Below are 17,480 nucleotides of genomic sequence, written 5' to 3' on the forward strand. Positions count from 1 at the left end.
ACGATGGTCCCGAACCAGAAGGAGCAGCGGCCGACGGGAGACAGGCAGATTTGGCTGCCGCCAGTGTGGCCACAATCTTATCCAGATCCGGACCGAAGAGAACTTCTCCGGTAAACGGCAACGCTTCCAGACCTTTCTTGGAATCTGCGTCCGCCTTCCAGGATCGCAGCCACAAGGTGCGACGAGCAGCTACCGCTGCTGAAGAAATTCTAGACACCAGAGTACTAATGTCTAGAGCCGCCTCGTTGATGTAGGTGGCCGAATCACGGAGATTGCCAATCAACTCCGCCTGATCGGCCGGACAGTCGGATTCAAAAGAAGCCTCTAATGAATCCGCCCAGCGCTCCATCGCTCTGGCAACCCAGCAAATGGCCATAGCCGGCCGTGCTGCCCCCCCTGCAAGGGAATAAGCGGACTTCAGGCAGATTTCTACCTTGCGGTCCGTAGCATCCTTAAGGGAGGACATGGATGGCATCGGCAATGTGGCACTACGGACAAGACGGGTCACGTGAGAATCCACCTGTGGAGGGGATTCCCACTTAGCAAAATAATTATCCGCGAACGGATAAGCCACCGCCAGGCGTCTCTGCGGCTGGTATCTTTTGCCAGGTTGTTTCCACGCCTCCTCTAAATGGTCCACCAACTGACCCGAAAGAGGAAAGACTGTGGCATCGCCCTTCACATCTTTGAAAAAGGCATACTTAGATTTAGCCGCTGGGGGAACTTCGTCCTCAATCACCAAGGCTATGCGGACCGCCCGAATAAGTCCAGGAATATATACTTTGGACTTAGCATCAGCGTCCTTAGTATGGAGAGGTTCCTGATCGTAAGGATCTAGAATCTCCCCATCATCAGACGTCCCTTCGTCATCCTCATAAGGAGCGGACAGAGACGCCACCGGCCTTTTATGAGACCGCATCACAGACTCCCCTTGCAACACATCCGACAAGTGCTGTACAGAACTTGTCAGGGAGTTAACCCACGCTGGCTCCTGAGAACCCGGGAGCGGGGAAATAGGGAGACTGTGGGGTACCACCAATTGTCGTGGGAACCCCTGCATGGGTGACGACACCACAGACTGCTGGGACAAACCCATCGGAGTAAACGCGGGCTGCGGAGCTAACTGGCCCACTAAAGCTGTTAACGCCTGAGCGAAACAAGCCCAGGGCGGCTCCTGTACCGGTGCTGTAACCGTAATAGGCCGCGCCATGGACAAACACTGCCGGCAAAGGCCCTCCGCGCTACCCTCCCCCTCCGCTAACGGTACTTTGCACGTGGTACACTGTAGCCGGAGGGGAAAATCACTTTCAGACATGATGGCACCACGTATGTGACCTCTCTCACCAATTAAGTATTAAATAGGCGAGAGACCACCCTGCAGCACCGCACCGCAAGGGCTTTAGCAGAAAGAACAGGGACAGTAATAAAGCTGACAGTTTAGAGAAGAAAAGATTACAGGCAGCAGCGCTAGCACAGTCACATACAATGCAGAAAAATAACAATTCCTGCACTAACAGCGCTGATCACTCAACTACACAGACACAGGGCCTGGTAGGACACAGCGCTGCATACACAGACCTGACCACAGCGGAGGAGAGGTATGCGGGGGGACCCAGACCACGATGCTTCCGTCCAGCGCTTCCAGCAGCGTTCACCATGCGTTCTGGAGAAGATGGCCGCCGAGGAGCAGAGAGGAGGCTGGCCTGGGGGAGGAGCGCTGCCACAGGACCAGTCGGCAGCATGCAGAGAGGGCTGTGTGCAGCGGGGGAGGCGCCGGCTGTGAGACAGGGAAGGCGCGCTCCCCTGGCATGCATTTAACCCCTGGGACGCCGCAGCGCTACCGCTCTGCTGCGGTCCGCTGTCCCAGGGGGTAGTGGAAGCGCAGGTTGGTCGCCTGGCTCCACGCTGCAGCCAGTCCCCAGGGAGCCCCCTGCCTGGGGACTTAGGACCATGTGATCAGCGGGGACCCACCACGGGACCCCGCTGCTTACCTCTGTCCCCCTTGAATCCGGCCATGGTCCGGAGCATCTGGGGTCACCGCTAGCTGTGACCCCAGACGCCCACCAGCATCCCCGGATCAGTACCGGCGTTCTGGTACCGGCGGGGTGTAGGGAAGACAGCATGGACGTCAGGACTGACTGTCCATGCTGTTCATCCAGATGTGCAGCCACAGCTGCATGAAGAATAAGCTTCAGGGGCTCTTCTAGTCCCCACTCCAACAGGTGCACCCGACTCCGGCCGGGCACCAAACTAAACTGGGGTGCCTTGGCCCGGGGGCGGGGTATAGGAGGGGGACCTAGTGCATCCTGGGAGGCTGAAAGCTTAACTCTTTGGTGCCCTGCGACTGACGTCACACCTATACCCCCCAAGGTATCCTGTGGATACCCTATGGACCCTGAAGTAGAAATTGGATTAACCTATTTACATAGAGAGATTTTTCCTCTTCACAACCACATCAATGTTTACAGTTTATCACTCTGCTTGTTCTTACACTAACAATGTCTTCTCCTCTCTTTCCTCTTACTCTACACAACAACTGATGATCTTTGGTAAGTATTGGAAAGCATTGAACATCTCCCTTTATCTATTACTATACCTTTTAATGCCCAGAGGGAAGGGCGATCCTGAAGCCATGGTTCCCCAGAGGTTTCCTCCACAGGGGGTTTTTCCTCTCCTGAGTGCTGAAGAATGACTCTTCGTGAGTCTAGAGGTTGCCCAAGTATGTGGCTGTTATGCCATTATGATCACCATCATTCACCTGTCTCCCTTTATCTATTAATACACCTCTTAATGCCCAGAGGGAAGGGCGATCCTGAAGCCATGGTTCCCCAGAGGTTTCCTCCACAGGGGGTTTTTCCTCTCCTGAGTGCTGAAGAATGACTCTTCGTGAGTCTAGAGGTTGCCCAAGTATGTGGCTGTTATGCCATTATGATCACCATCATTCACCCGTCTCCCTTTATCTATTAATACACCTCTTAATGCCCAGAGGGAAGGGCGATCCTGAAGCCATGGTTCCCCAGAGGTTTCCTCCACAGGGGGTTTTCCTCTCCTGAGTGCTGAAGAATGACTCTTCGTGAGTCTAGAGGTTGCCCAAGTATGTGGCTGTTATGCCATTATGATTACCATCATTCACCTGTCTCCCTTTATCTATTAATACACCTCTTAATGCCCAGAGGGAAGGGCGATCCTGAAGCCATGGTTCCCCAGAGGTTTCCTCCACAGGGGGTTTTTCCTCTCCTGAGTGCTGAAGGATGACTCTTTGTGAGTCTAGAGTTTGCCCAAGTATGTGGCTGTTATACCATTATTCACCTGTCTCTCCAGCTCACACCCCTGCGTCTCTACAGCACACACATCCCCTGCATCTCTCTGGCTCACACCCCTGCGTCTCTCTGGCTCACACCCTTGCGTTTCTTTAGTTCACGTCCCTGCACGTCCCAGGCAAGGTGCGACCCTTCTGGGTGCTGCGAGACCAGCTAGGGCCGGCGCGTCCCAGGCAAGGTGCAGCCACACTGGGTGCTACGAGAGTAGCTAAGGCCGGTGCATCCCAGGCAGGGTGTGGCCTGCCCTGGGTGCTGCGAAACTAGCTAGGACTGGCGCGTCCCAGGCAAGGTGCAGCCACACTGGGTGCTACGAGAGTAGCTAAGGCCGATGCGTCCCAGGCAGGGTGCAGCCACTCTGGGTGCTGCGAAACTAGCTATGACTGGCGCGTCCCAGGCAGGGTGCGGCCACTCTGGGTGCTGCGAGACCAGCTAGGGCCGGTGCGTCTTTCCAGCGTACACATTGCATCTCTCCAGCTCATGCCCCTGCGTCTCTCCAGCTTAGCTCCCTGCGTCTCTCCAGTTCACACTTCTGCATCATTCCGCATAATAAATCATTTTTATAATTTAACAAATAATAAAAAAATGTTTATGTATTTATTGGCAGAGTCTCTATTCTTTACTGAATACTACTTTCACAGAGTTCACAAATTACTACTGATATGATTGTTACTGTACTGTGCTGCTGGTGCTCCTGAGCAGCTATATAACAGTTAGACACATTTATATTCTATATTTAGTGTGTCAAGTTGTACCTACACTTCTGTTCGTGCTTATACCTGATATTTAAAAGATCAGTGCCCTTTTAATTATCGGGCATAAACAGGAACAGAAGTGTCGGATTGTAAATTTCGCAAATAAACCCCTTGAAGAGCGATAAAGTGGAGAAGTCGCCCATAGCAACCAATCAGCTTCTGTCATTTATCTAGCACAATATTTGAAATCACAGTTAAAGCTGATAAGTTGCTTTGGACAATTTAACCATTTTATTTCTCTCCAAGGCTTGATACATCTCCCCGACAGTTTAATGTCCTCCTTTCACTTAATTAGCAAGTTCAATTATTATTATTAACAATGTCATTGTCTTGGGAAATTCACAGTATAAAATACTGTAAAAATAATACTAATAATAATAATACTTTTATTTATATAGCACTGTTCTTCAATAGGTCTCAGTGTGCTTGAATAGGGGTTTCCATCTTCAGATTACTTTGCTTTATGATTCAGAGGCCTATTCATCATTACTAAATTTAAACAAAAGCTGGTGAAAATTAAAATTTTTACCTACTTTTGTATAAATTCATTGTTAGGGCCACTTATAATTGCTGTAAGGCAGAACATATCACTCATATCTTGTGGTTACAAATCTGCCCCGATAATCTCCACAGTATAGAAATTATGTAATTCATCAAGTTCCGAAAAAGCTTTTTCTTTTTTAAATTTGACAGTGAAGCTGTACGCCACCCTGAGATGGCGTACAGCCCCCGAATCTCTTCACAAGTTGCCGTTTACACAGAAATTTATGCAGCAGATCCCTCCCCGCTGTGTCCCCACTGCCTCCAGCTAAGCACACACTCCACTGGCCGCTGCCCAGCAAGGTACGGCTGGGCAGGTATTTAAGCGGTTCAAGGGTGCACAGGGTGCCCAGAGCCTGCTGCTCATCTGTGCCCACCCTACTTCTTACCCACAGCCTTCATCCCCCACTGCACACAGCATCTCAGCTGGAGGAAGACCCTGCAGGACACTCCCTCCAGCCGGCACACACCAAGTAGCAGCCGCAGACAGGAGCCCGGACCCTGCTGGCTATTATCATCCCTTCCCATTGTCTTTGTCTTTGGCTATCCGGCACCGCCTCGGTCCCTTCTTCCCTGCATCCTTGGTACCCGCAGCCTGCATGCCGTATGAAACACTGGCAGGCTAGGAGGAGAGGGCTGCGGGGACACTGGCAGGGGGGTACAGTGATGGGACTGTGGGGACACTGGCAGGCGAGTACGGGAGAGGGGTCTATTTACTGAGCAGTGTTAGGAGACAGAGTGAAAAGTGATAAGGTACTAGCCAACCAGCTCCCAACTGTCATTTGTCAAACACAGCCTGTGAGATGACAGTTGGGAGCTGATTGGCTGGTACCTTATCACTTTTCACTCTGTCTCCTAACACTGCTTAGTACATAGACCCCATAGACATGATGAATGCCTCCAACAAAATGTTTAAACTCGCAGCGAGTTTAAAACATGATTATCAGAAGTGATAATTATGTAATGATGAATAAGCACCTATATCGCAGACATGTGTACAGTTTGTTGTATATATTCTATAAATATATTTAGGGAAAGATCATCCCGCTTACTGTAAATTCTAAAGAGTTCCAAACCTAAGTACAGCAATCAATACTTTTATATAGTCCAGGAACACTTTTCATAAACCATTTATATTCATTAGCAAGTACTGTACATACATTCTTATCAACTAAGTTTATGTTTTTGAACAGCTTGTATGGTGTGGTATGCCCCCAACTCAGAATCAGGCCCATTGTGTTTCCTGCCCTCAGGATCTTGTACTAGAAAAATTCTAGGGATGCTAGTGTTGAAAGACGTCATAATGTCTCCTGCTCCCTCAAGTTTACCATATCTAGTATAAGGAAGCCACACAGTTCTGCCAACTTTCTTCCCACAAAACTGTTATTGTCTACTGGCTATTAAAAGAAACATCATTGAGGTAACATGATAGGAATTTCCTTAGTATCATCTAACCCGCTCTCCTTGTATTGACTGTTAGAGAACCATCTGGCACACTGTCTCATTTCTCTCAGCATCTGCCAAGGTACCCTGCTACATCTGTGAACCCCTGGGTAGAAAGGAGGTTTCTAGTATTTCTTATTTATTAATGGAAGAAAGGTATTGTAAGCTGTCAGTCTGCCACATAAGTGCAATTGTCCCAATATAGGCAAAACAGTCCCAATGTTCCATCCCCAAAAGGACTTGCAGTTGCTTTGGCAAAAATGACTGTGTTTTGTGCAAGATGATGGGGTAGTGTATTGTCCGGGCAGGGTATCAATGGATTCTTACCGATAGTTAAAGACCAGAATGTATGCAGTCTTCAGTTATACACCATTGATAAATGGCTACATCAACATTCATTCAACTGTATTTTGGAACTACCCTATTGATATGCACTGATTGCCATAACAACATTCCCACTGGTGAATACTGATTATCGTATCCATTTCTCTTTCTGGCTTTGTACAGCAACTGTCAAGTAACTCGACACACTGGATACATTCAAGTCATTTTAATTTCAGCATCCGAGGGCTGAATAAATGGCCAGGGGCGTATCTACCCATTGGCCAGGATGGCACTCGCCAGGGGCGCCGGTCGAGGGGGGGGGCGCAGTCTCGCAGTGCCTCCCATGGTCAAGGGGTAGAAATAGACTGCCGTAGAGTCCTAGGTACGCCCCTATGAAGTCCGTCCAGGACCTGGGAGCCGCTGGTGAGTGAGAGGGAGTCACCCACCCCCTACTTCCTGGCACCATCTCCTCACCCGCCCCAGCACCTCCCCGCCCGTCCTCCCCCAGCCTCCTCCTCCCTGTCCCCGGATCCTCCCCCGCTCGGCCTCCCCGGCATCCGCGGCTGACTCTCCTTCTCACATGCCGCCGGGCACCGGGGAGTGGAGGATGAAGGAAGGTACCTGACGGTTGCTCCTGTGCGCCTGACAGCGAGACACCCGGACTCGCGGCTGACTCTGTCTCACATGCCGCCGGGGAGCGTAGGATGAAGGAGTGTACCTGCCGGCTGCTCCTGTGCGGGCTGACACACCCGGGCATCCATCTCACATGCCGCCGGGGAGCGTAGGATGAAGGAGTGTACCTGCCGGCTGCTCCTGTGCGGGCTGACACACCCGGGCATCCATCTCACATGCCGCCAGGAACCGAGGAGCGGAGAATGTGGGAGGGTACCTTCCGGCTGCTCTTGTGCGGGCTGACAGGGGGACCCCAGAGGTATGTGACAGAGTATAGTGTGACAGGCTGAGTGTGAGTATATGACAGGGTGTAGTGTGACAGGCTGAGTGTGAGTATGTGACAGGGTGTAGTGTGACAGGCTGAATGTGAGTATATGACAGGGTGTAGTGTGACAGGCTGAGTGTGAGTATATGACAGGGTGTAGTGTGACAGGCTGAGTGTGAGTATATGACAGGGTGTAGTGTGACAGGCTGAGTGAGTATGTGACAGTGCATAGTGTGAGTGTTTGACAGGGTGTAGTGTTACAGGTGACAGGGTGAGTATGTGACAAGATGTAGTGTGAGTGTGTGACAGGATGTAGTGTTACAGGTGACAGGGTGTAGTGTGAGTATGTGACAGGGTGTAGTGTGAGTGTGTGACAGGGTGTAGTGTGAGTGTGTGACAGGGTGTAGTGTGAGTATGTGACAGGGTGTAGTGTGAGTATGTGACAGGGTGTAGTGTTACAGGTGACAGGGTGTAGTGTGAGTGTGTGACAGGGTGAGTATGTGTCAGGATGTAGTGTGAGTGTGTGACAGGGTGTAGTGTGAGTATGTGACAGGATGTAGTGTGAGTGTGTGACAGGATGTAGTGTTACAGGTGACAGGGTGTAGTGTGAGTATGTGACAGGGTGTAGTGTTACAGGTGACAGGGTGAGTTTGAGTATGTGACAGAGTGTAGTGCTACAGGTGACAGGGTGTAGTGTGAGTATGTGACAGGGTGTAGTGTTACAGGTGATAGGGTGTAGTGTGAGTATGTGACAGGGTGTAGTGTTACTGTAACTGGCAGGTGAGACACGGGGGCTGGCTAGGGAGAGGTTTTAAGTACAGTGTGTGTATTTATACAGAAAATATGGGGAGAGGGGGTGCCATTCCATTACTTTGCCATGGGCGCTCGGACCCATAGATACACCCCTGTAAATGGCATGTTTTTTATGTTTATAGTAGCTGTTGCCCGCCGATTCGCCACTATGAAATCACTTCTGCTAGCAATTTTTTTATTTGAGGTGTTCTAGTTGTATTGGTTTGCAAAAGGGGCCCTAACGCAGGCGTGCTCCACGTCACCAGCAGCGCTATACAGACTGGTGGCATCTGCGCTTTCACCTACCACTCACACCAATGTCACTGTGTGCCCTGTGCACAGACTGCTATGTAGCCTAACCCAGGGCTGGCTCCAGGGGTCAGAGCACCCTGTGCCGGCCCCCTCCAGCGCGCCCTATCTTTGCGACTGAGAATGGGGGCGTGGCCTAATTTCCATAGGCCACTCCCCCTACATGACGTTACTAGGAGGCGTGTCCGCCTCCAAATAACGTCAGGCTGGGGGGAGCCTCACTAGCTGGGCTTCCCCCAGCTCTCTACAGTCACTGAATGAGTCTCCGGGGTCCGGCACCGCCGCACAGCTGCGGCAGTGGGGGGTCCCCAACCTCCCGATTTAACTACCTGCGGGCCACTTCGGCCCACAGGTGGAACAGCGGGACAGTAATGTCCCGCTGAAATCGGGATGTTGGGGAGGGGTGCGCCCTCTATGGGTGGCGCCCCTGTGCAACAGCTCAGGTCAAACACCCCTAGAGCCGGCCCTGGCCTATCCTATTCCAAGTGAACGCAGGCCCAAAGCACCTCTCTCCCGTCCCATACAGGCTGAACGCATGCCACACCTATCTCTTGCATTGATGATGGTAATACAGTTTGTTTTTCTTATTGCTTGACGAAGCGAGATAAAACAAAGTGCAGGTTATTTCTAGGCGATCCCACTACAAAATGATGCAGTTTTCAGGAAAATCGGTTCAGTAATTTTTATGCCAACTTGGAACAAATGGACAGAGACAACGTAGTACAGAATCAGTAACGTATTTGGTATATGAATGCTTTCATTAATAAATATATTTTTTATTAAATTCTAGCAATCAGTTAATTGTTATCTATAAGTGCCCAGCACTGCAGAATATAGGCCTGATTCAGCAAGGAACGCAGTTGCTAATACGCACGCAATCGGTCGATTAATTTGCATTACTCATGCATATGCATTGCAGTGCGCAAACTAGCAATTGCGATGGGAACTGCAATTGCAGAGGCTACACAGACCCAGAGAAGAGTGATTGACAGGAAGCGCCGTTTGTGGGTGGTGACAGGGAGGTGGTCAGGCGAACGCAGGCTTGCCAGTGTGTTTCAACGCCGTTGCATGGGCGTGCATAAATTATCCACTGCGATACCGGATGCTGCTTGAAGCGTGCGCTGAAGTTAGCAATTCCTGAGTGAGGTCTGACCTGCCTTAATTGTGTGTATGGGTCCGATGTTACCGATTATTTTGCTGTGTTGCCCTAGCATACGGATGTGAGGGGAAGTGGGCGTCCTTATGTCAGGCTGCGATCGCAATGTGATTGCAAACATTTACATATCACTGCTGATATGTGCAACTGCGTATTAGCATAATAGCGATCCTTGCTGACTCAGGCTCTATATTTCTGTCCCAGATTTATTAATTGTCATGGAATCAAACTGCACCGCTCTCTATCCCACAGACAGGGCCTGATTCAGAAATGTACGTTACACCGCTATTTACACAGTCTGCAATCTGCGCATGCATCTGAGTCATACTGCGCATGGGTCAAGGTACATTACCGTAGTCATTCGCAGAGATTGTACTCGCAGTTTCATTGACAGTCAGGGACAGTTTGTGGTGGCAAAGATCGGGGACGTGTTGTATCCTACATCTTTGATCCCATATGGAAGAAAAATAACTACGGCGTCTCAGTTCATGTGGCCATTCTGCGCGACAAAAAGGGTTACTCAGAAGATAATGGAAAGATCTGCTACTGATGCTGCACCTTTGTACGCAGATGCTTGGATTTGCAAAGCCGCAGGTGGGCGTCTGAATACATTCCTCGAAATCTGCAGCACTTGCATATTTGCACATCCACTGCATACACAGACGCAGCAGAGGCGACATTACCATACAACTCTGCATCAGGCTCACAGTTATTTGCTTTCTCTGACTCGGCATCCCATTTTCACAAACAAGCAAAATTTCCATCTGGGCTAAATATTGCACAAAGGGCGGAATTCAATTCTCTCCAGCCCCTATTGCGCCCGACGGAGCTATTCTATTCTTGCTCCTGTCAGGCGCGATCATCTGCCAAGCGCTACATTTCAGCTCGCAGCCCCTGGGGGATGAGAGCTGAAATGTGCGAAAAGTGACATGTTTGGGCGTCCAAACATCACTTTTCGCGATCGCGCCCAGCACTTTGGTCGGGTTTAGCTGCTTTACGCTGCTAAACCTGACCTCTATGGGCGCGATCAGCGTGAAATCCTGGCACAATTGAATAGAGGCCCGCGATCTCCTGTCACTTTAGACGGGAGATGCAGGCCGCGAAATCAATTGAATTCCGCCCACTGAATGACAAGTTCAGTGAGTACAATGAAATTGCTCTTTTGTTATGTACTGTACGTATCACAGAAAGCAATGCAAAACCAGATTGGGCTGCCTTTATAGTGAGACTTGGAACAGAATGGAAATGGAAAAACTTAGGGCCTGATTCAGAGGCGCTCGCTCTTTGCGAGCGCTCGCTCTGAAGCAGGGGGGATTTTAAAAAAAAAAATCCGCCTCCAGGCGGCTCGCACCCACCCACAGCTTTTGCGAGCGGCCTGGCGATGGTCGCGGTTATCGCGACCATCGGGCTTGAGACGAGACCCTTGTGGTAGGGTCTCGGTTCCCGCAAGCCCAAGTGAACTTCCTGCTCTAATAGAACAGGAAGTTCACTACTGACATCACGAATGATGTCAGTAGGGCCGCCCACAAACGGCAGGCGTTTGTCCAACCACCCCCCCTCTCCGCCTACAAAACTGGGCGAGCTGTCAATCAACATCGACAGCTGCCCCATTTTGTAGCGAGCTCCAGAGCGAGTAAAGTTCTCACTCGCTCCGGGTCTCGCGCACGCCACCCGTGCGCACTGGCTGACCATCGACCCGCTTACGAGCACTATGCACTCTCCAGCGGGTCTGAATCAGGCCCTTAGTTTCCTTAATAAGGACACAACAGTAATACTGTAATATCAATAATTCAATAAATATAGTAGTCTACACATGCTAAAAAGAACTATATATACTACAGCTTATATTGTCTTAAATCTAAAATAATGTTCTATGGTTCCATTTGACCCGCAATGGTGTCATAGGATAGGTGTACCTCAATATTTGTTCCAGGTTATATATAGAGGCATTATTGTCACATTAGTTGGCAACTCTAGGGCAAGGGCTTATTTTATCCCATCTATGGGCCATATTCAATTTGGAGCGAAACGTCGGAATCAGCAATAATTTATCGCCGATGATGTCATTTTCGCCTATTTCAATTATCCCCGTATTAAATTTCAAAGACTTTTCGCAGGTTTTCAAAAGTGTTTGAAAAAAAACGGGGATAAGTTTTCACCACTGAAGTAGGTGGCGAAAAAAAGTGCAGAATTTGTGGTTTAGGGGTGCAGGCTTAAAAAAAATAGCCTGCACCCCTGGGAATGTCATTTAAAAATAAACTGTGTCACAAAAAGTTTATTAAAAATAAATCGGGACACCCCAAAAAATTTACTTTAATTTTGGGGGTTAAAAAAAAACTAATAGGGAACACACTTCTAAAATAGCCAAATTAAATTCAGAGGGGTCCCCAAGTATGCGGCAGGTGTTTTCTTCATTGCGGGAGTAGCGGAAGGTGCATTTTTGCAGAATTTTTAAAAATCATTTTAGGGTCTTAAACAAAATGCTTATTCCCATTTTCATGTACCCCAAATTTGATAGATTTTTTTTTTTATTTAAATAACTATTGCTAAGTGCTATTCTTCACCCTTTCTTCATAGCCACCAATATGCACCTGCCGCGGCTATTAGAAACCACGACTTCCTTCAGCAGGTAAAAATGGGGGTACCCATAGTGATCCTCCATATCTAGATATCTTTAGGGGGGTCCCTGGAATATTTCCAGAAAATTCCCGTTTTTTGGCGATACTTACCTTTCCGCCGAGTCCCATTTTTGTTGATTTCTAATTGAATACGGGGATAAAGCGGGCACGTGCCCCATACTTTATCCCCGGAAAACCTCCGATGTGGAGCGAAAAGTCCAGTACGGACTTTTCGCTCCAAATTCAATATCCCCCTAAGTTTGGGTACATGTTGTGAGGTCCTCTGTGGCCAGTATAATGATTGTAGAAGTGAGGAAAAATGTAGCAGTAAGCAGGGGCTAACTGGCAAATTTTAGCCTGAGGGGCAAGTACACCACATCGGCCCATGAGCTGCGGTTCATCTCTTAAAAATAGTCTAATGCGGGCCATACATCTAAACGCCAATTCCCCATACTGCCAGTGCCAATCTGCCAATCGGGAATCGGCAAAAAACATCATGTTAACAAACCCCAATTTGCCGATTTTGGCAATTTTCCGGTCAGAATCGAGATTGGCCAACATGTTAGATTATAACTATCCCCCCGACCCAGGCGTCCTCAAAACGGGGAATTGCCCTGATAGAGTGTAGATGCATGGGCCCCTTATGATATAAAACTCAGGGGCAAACGGTTATTCTGTGGGAGAAAGCAAGTGTTATTGGCTGGACCACTCTTGTCTTATGTTGTTTGCACATCTCTTGCCTACCCTTTCATACAGATCACCATGATCTCTTCTCTATCTTTCTTATGACTGCCCTCAATAAGCATAAAGAGGTCAAAGGTAAACCTCCATAACACCACTGAAAATAATCTACCAAACCTACTAAACTACAAATATTATATTTGTTGACATACAGCTGTTAATGAAAAGAAATTATCAATAAATTTTACCCATACAAATATGGATACCGGTCAATTGATTGACAGTAAAAAGGTCGACATGGTCATTAAGTCGACCTTCATTCTGTAGGCATGTACATAGGTTGACAGTGTTAAATGGTCGACAGTCAATGGGTCAACATTTACTATCTCAACACTTCAATTTTGACACATGGATTCTCATGATTTTTAGGGTTAGGGTTAGGTTTAGGATTAGGCTTAAATAGCATAAGAAATGTGTTGACATTTTAGTTTTGACATGTCACATGACAACCTTTTGACTCGACTGTTTTACTGTCAACATTCAGAACCAGTCGACCTTCTGAATGTTGACTTTCATACGGTTGACCATTTATATCACACCCAACAAATATGGGTTTGGTTGGCTTAACCCTTTAAGTCTCGGAGGCTTTAAACTGTGAGCTCTTCAGTACAATTTTGATTATTCTGAAAAATATTGTCAAATAATAACATTATATTACCAAGCATTTGTATAAAATAACATAAATAATTGGTTTATTAATTAGCGGTCATAAAAGGTTTGCAAAAGAAGAATGAAGGGGGGACCTAAAGCTCAGTGGCTGACTGAGCTGCTGACATGGTGGTGTGGGCGGGATCGGTATGTATTACTGCCGGCCACATGGCGCATGCCCGGCAGGGGTGAAGATCACGACTGCTGCTAAAGGCAAGTACCGCTAACCTTCCCCCCCCCCAAACCCTCCCTTAGGTGTGCCTAACCCTAACCCCCCCCCCCCCAAGAAGTGTCTAACCCTAATCCCCCCTCTAAGTGCCTAAACCTAACCTCCCCTTCCCCTAGCCTAAACCTTACCCTCCCAGGGGGTGCCTAACCCTAACCTCCCCCAGGGGAGCGCTAAACCTAACCATCTCCCCCCGCGCCCGGCTTACCTTCGATCGGTAGGCTGGGTGTCGGGCTCCCGGCGTAGGTAAAATGACAGGCGTCGGGATTTAAACGCCTGTCATTTGTACCCTGCCGGGATTAGACAGTCGGGAAGCCGGCAGTCGGGATTGCATCCGTCGGCTTTCTGACTGCTTCCCGGTGAGGGCAGCCTGTGTGAAGTCATTGACAGGAGAAAAAAAGAGCTTGGGGCAGGAGACAGAAGGGGCGGGGCAGGCCTGACAATATGTAGATCATTGGTGACTTATCCTGGAGGAGGGGCTAGCCACAAGTAAAATACAGCAATAGAGGGACAAAAAACTGCATGTGAACATGGCCTATGTGGCTGCATCATTCACTATTACAGTATTGATTGCCAGGGCTGGATTAAGAGGGAGGCGACAGGGGAAGTCGCTTCGGGACCCCCACACAAAGAGGGGCCCCCACACAAAGTCGATGTGACCCAGCCGAGAACAGGTGTCCAGGGGCACCTGTTCCCGGGTGGTGGCTCAGTGGCGGCTGTTCTACTGCATGCAGCAGCACAGTCAGTGCTGCTGCATGCAATCAGAGTGGCTCCCAAATCCCACATCAGCGCCATGTCCGCGACGCTGGGGAGGGGACTCAGGATCAGCTCTGCCTGGACATCAGGAAGGTCAAGTGAGTAGTCAGTGGCGGGATGGAGCAGTAGGCTCCATGTGCCTTGGGGAGGGGGTAGGCTCCGTGTGGGGCTTTCAGGGTGAGGAGGGTGGGTAGGCTCCATGTGGCTTGGATGGGGCCCACACAACTTAGTTGCCCTGAGGCCCCCACAAGCCTTAATCCGCCCCTGTTGATTGCTATGGTGAATGACGTGGCTGCACAGGTGCGACCATCACTGACGGGCAGAATCATGGGAGATGTAGCTGCACACCATGATTTTTACAAAGCTGACAGCCAGCTGTCTAACGAGTCTGGGCCAAGGGGCACATGCCCTCCTGCCCCTGGCTGCAAATATTTCCAAACACACTATATGAACAATTGGAAAGTATACTTGCTATTCTCTGCCATGGTGATGCATGAATATACTCTACATGTAGTTGCTGACATTTTATGACTCCCTCTTAGAGATCCTTGAGAGAAAATCTAAGGGGCAACTGTGCATGCTTCCTAGGCATTTCTCCATATATTAAGTTTACTTTCCTATTGCTGTGTATATTTACAATTTTTTTCTGTGCATTTACATAATTCTATTGCCGTTGGATATGACGCACCTCTGCTCTGCTTACAGTATACATTGTATCAGTGAACAGCGATGTGTTGTACTACAGAGCAAGAAATAAAACTGTGCCTGGCGATATTCAGATGCTGAAAATAAAAAGTTATACCAGAAAAGGAAAAATAATTATTTAAAGGCTGTAGGTGCCTTTGTACATATGTATGTAAAAGTTATTAGCAGGTGGAATGCCTCTTTCTAAGCTTGATAATTTTATTTTCTGTTTACACATAAAGTCTGCTTGTACCATGAGCTTTAGAGAGTGTTACCTTGCTGTTGGACCATTGCTACCTCCATTTGCATTATCTGCTGTCTCTGATGCACTGTGGTGAGGTTCCTCCTCTGTGCCTCCATCATCCACATCAGTACACACTTTCTGGGCACCAGCAGGCTCTTCTTCCTGTGTTTCTGTGTTATGATTGGACAAATCCTCTGCAATCTTCTCTTGATTTGATGTGATTGGTTCATTTTGTTCTTGAACAGTGTTTTCTCCTCTTTCAGTTGTCTCCTCTTGTGATGTCATTGGGTCCTCTTTTTCCTGTCTCTCTCCTGTGGGTTTAGATGTACCTGTCCCCAATTCAGTTGCCTCACCTTCATCTTTTGTTGTCTCCTTGCCTGTCTCGACTGCCCCTTCGCCTGCTTCATGCCCCCCACTAGCAGGTCCAACATCTTCAGTGACATCTCCATCAGTCTTACAATCTGACACTGGAGTTTCATCTGTTTCATGTTCTTTTATCCCAACTTCCATTTCATTAACTGTGCTCTCCCAAGTGCCCTCTGAGTCTTTGGGACTTCTGCTCAGCACTTCGAGGTGTTGCTCTGTTAAGAGATGGGGCTGTTCTTCTACCATCTCTGTACAGAATGTCCTTTTACTGCTGTCTGTCCTATTCTGCAGCCTTTATTCCCTCCTACTTATCATCAAGCATGGTGGGTGTCTATTTTTATTCGGGATTAGCAGGCTTTATTCATCCTCCTTAGCCACCCCCACACTCTGCCAGCTGTCACCTTGATTCTCTGTCCCTGGAAAGCTAAAAACAGTTCTGTATTATGTCACTTTTGACTGTTCCCTGGGTATCCCCACAAATACTGGCACAAACAGCAGCTCTGTGTGTATATGCACTCAGTCAAAATGATCCTGCATTAAAACTATAGTGAGCAACATCTGGTTAGTGTGTACAGTATGCGTGGTACAAGTGGCAGTATCTGAGTTAGCATTCATTCAGCAGGGCAAGCAGCTGGCTGTGTAAAAAGAGGTTATTGCAGCAAAACACATATAAGAGGAATATAATGGTAAACAGCAAGTATAAAACTGAGCTTTTATTTAAGCCTGATTCAGACCCGGACGCCATGCTGCGCTCGCTCGCATTGAGCGATGTTTCACAATCTGCGCATGCATATTAGTCGCAATGCACGTGCGCGGAACCAGTCATTGCGATGGGAAAGTGCTCGCCTTTAGCCCGCAGTCGGGCCGCTATTTTGAGTGACAGATAGTGCTGTTTGAGGGTGGTAACAGGGGAAGGTGTTTGTAAACGGGGGTGTGGATGTGCGAACGCAGGCGTGCCCGACCGTCAGAACGGCGTTTAATGGGTGTGCATAATTAGCAAAGTAGCGTCATTACACACGTGACTGGGTTATATTTTAGCCAGAACTGCTCGCAATGTTGTGGTGGGAAAAAGCGCTGCGAGCAGCTCCGATGGCTCTTGATGTTCCCGATTAACCCTACAACTGCCGGAGATGACGTGTGTTGCGAGTGGCAAAGGGGCGTCTTTATACAGGTGTGAGCGCATACTGCGGCCGCTCGCTATTACTTAGTGGGCGGCTTTACGCGACGCAGTGCGAGCACATGATTTAAATAGCCAGCCCCTTTTAGCCAGCGAGCGGCCGCAAAATAGCGTCCGGGTCTGAATCAGGCCCTAAGTCTTTTGAAATAAGAGAAAGCCTTTTCTTCAAATATATGTATTAACAGTTATTTTGTACATTAATTGGTATATATCCACATATATATATATATATATCCACTTGGCCACAATATGAAAATTATGGGGCCTGCCTTTCAAGACCCTTTTTACTAAAATCAATCAGAACTTGCATTTTCTGTATGATTTTAAGTATTTGGGCTATGCAACGATAGAATAATACAGGAGATATCATAGATATCTCATGCAAAAGGCTAATTAGGACTGTAGACTGCACTGCCCATTATTAATAGTGTGCTCATCAAGTTTCTG

General features: G+C 48.5%; 1 protein-coding gene across 1 annotated transcript in view; it reads right to left on the bottom strand.

Annotated features, from left to right (window-relative positions):
• LOC148474294 (uncharacterized) overlaps positions 1 to 16,228 on the bottom strand; it is a 52,780-nt gene extending 36,552 nt beyond the window's left edge. The window contains exon 1 of the mRNA XM_088458811.1: positions 15,522 to 16,228. Within this exon, the coding sequence (XP_088314937.1) occupies positions 15,522 to 16,102 (581 nt within the window). The 5' untranslated portion in view covers positions 16,103 to 16,228. The remainder of the gene's footprint in view (positions 1 to 15,521) is intronic.
• Positions 16,229 to 17,480: the final 1,252 nt, after the last annotated feature.

The sequence above is a fragment of the Taudactylus pleione genome, unplaced genomic scaffold (genome assembly GCF_031769625.1).
Source record: "Taudactylus pleione unplaced genomic scaffold, aTauple2 ptg000854l, whole genome shotgun sequence".
Lineage (NCBI taxonomy): Eukaryota > Metazoa > Chordata > Amphibia > Anura > Myobatrachidae > Taudactylus > Taudactylus pleione.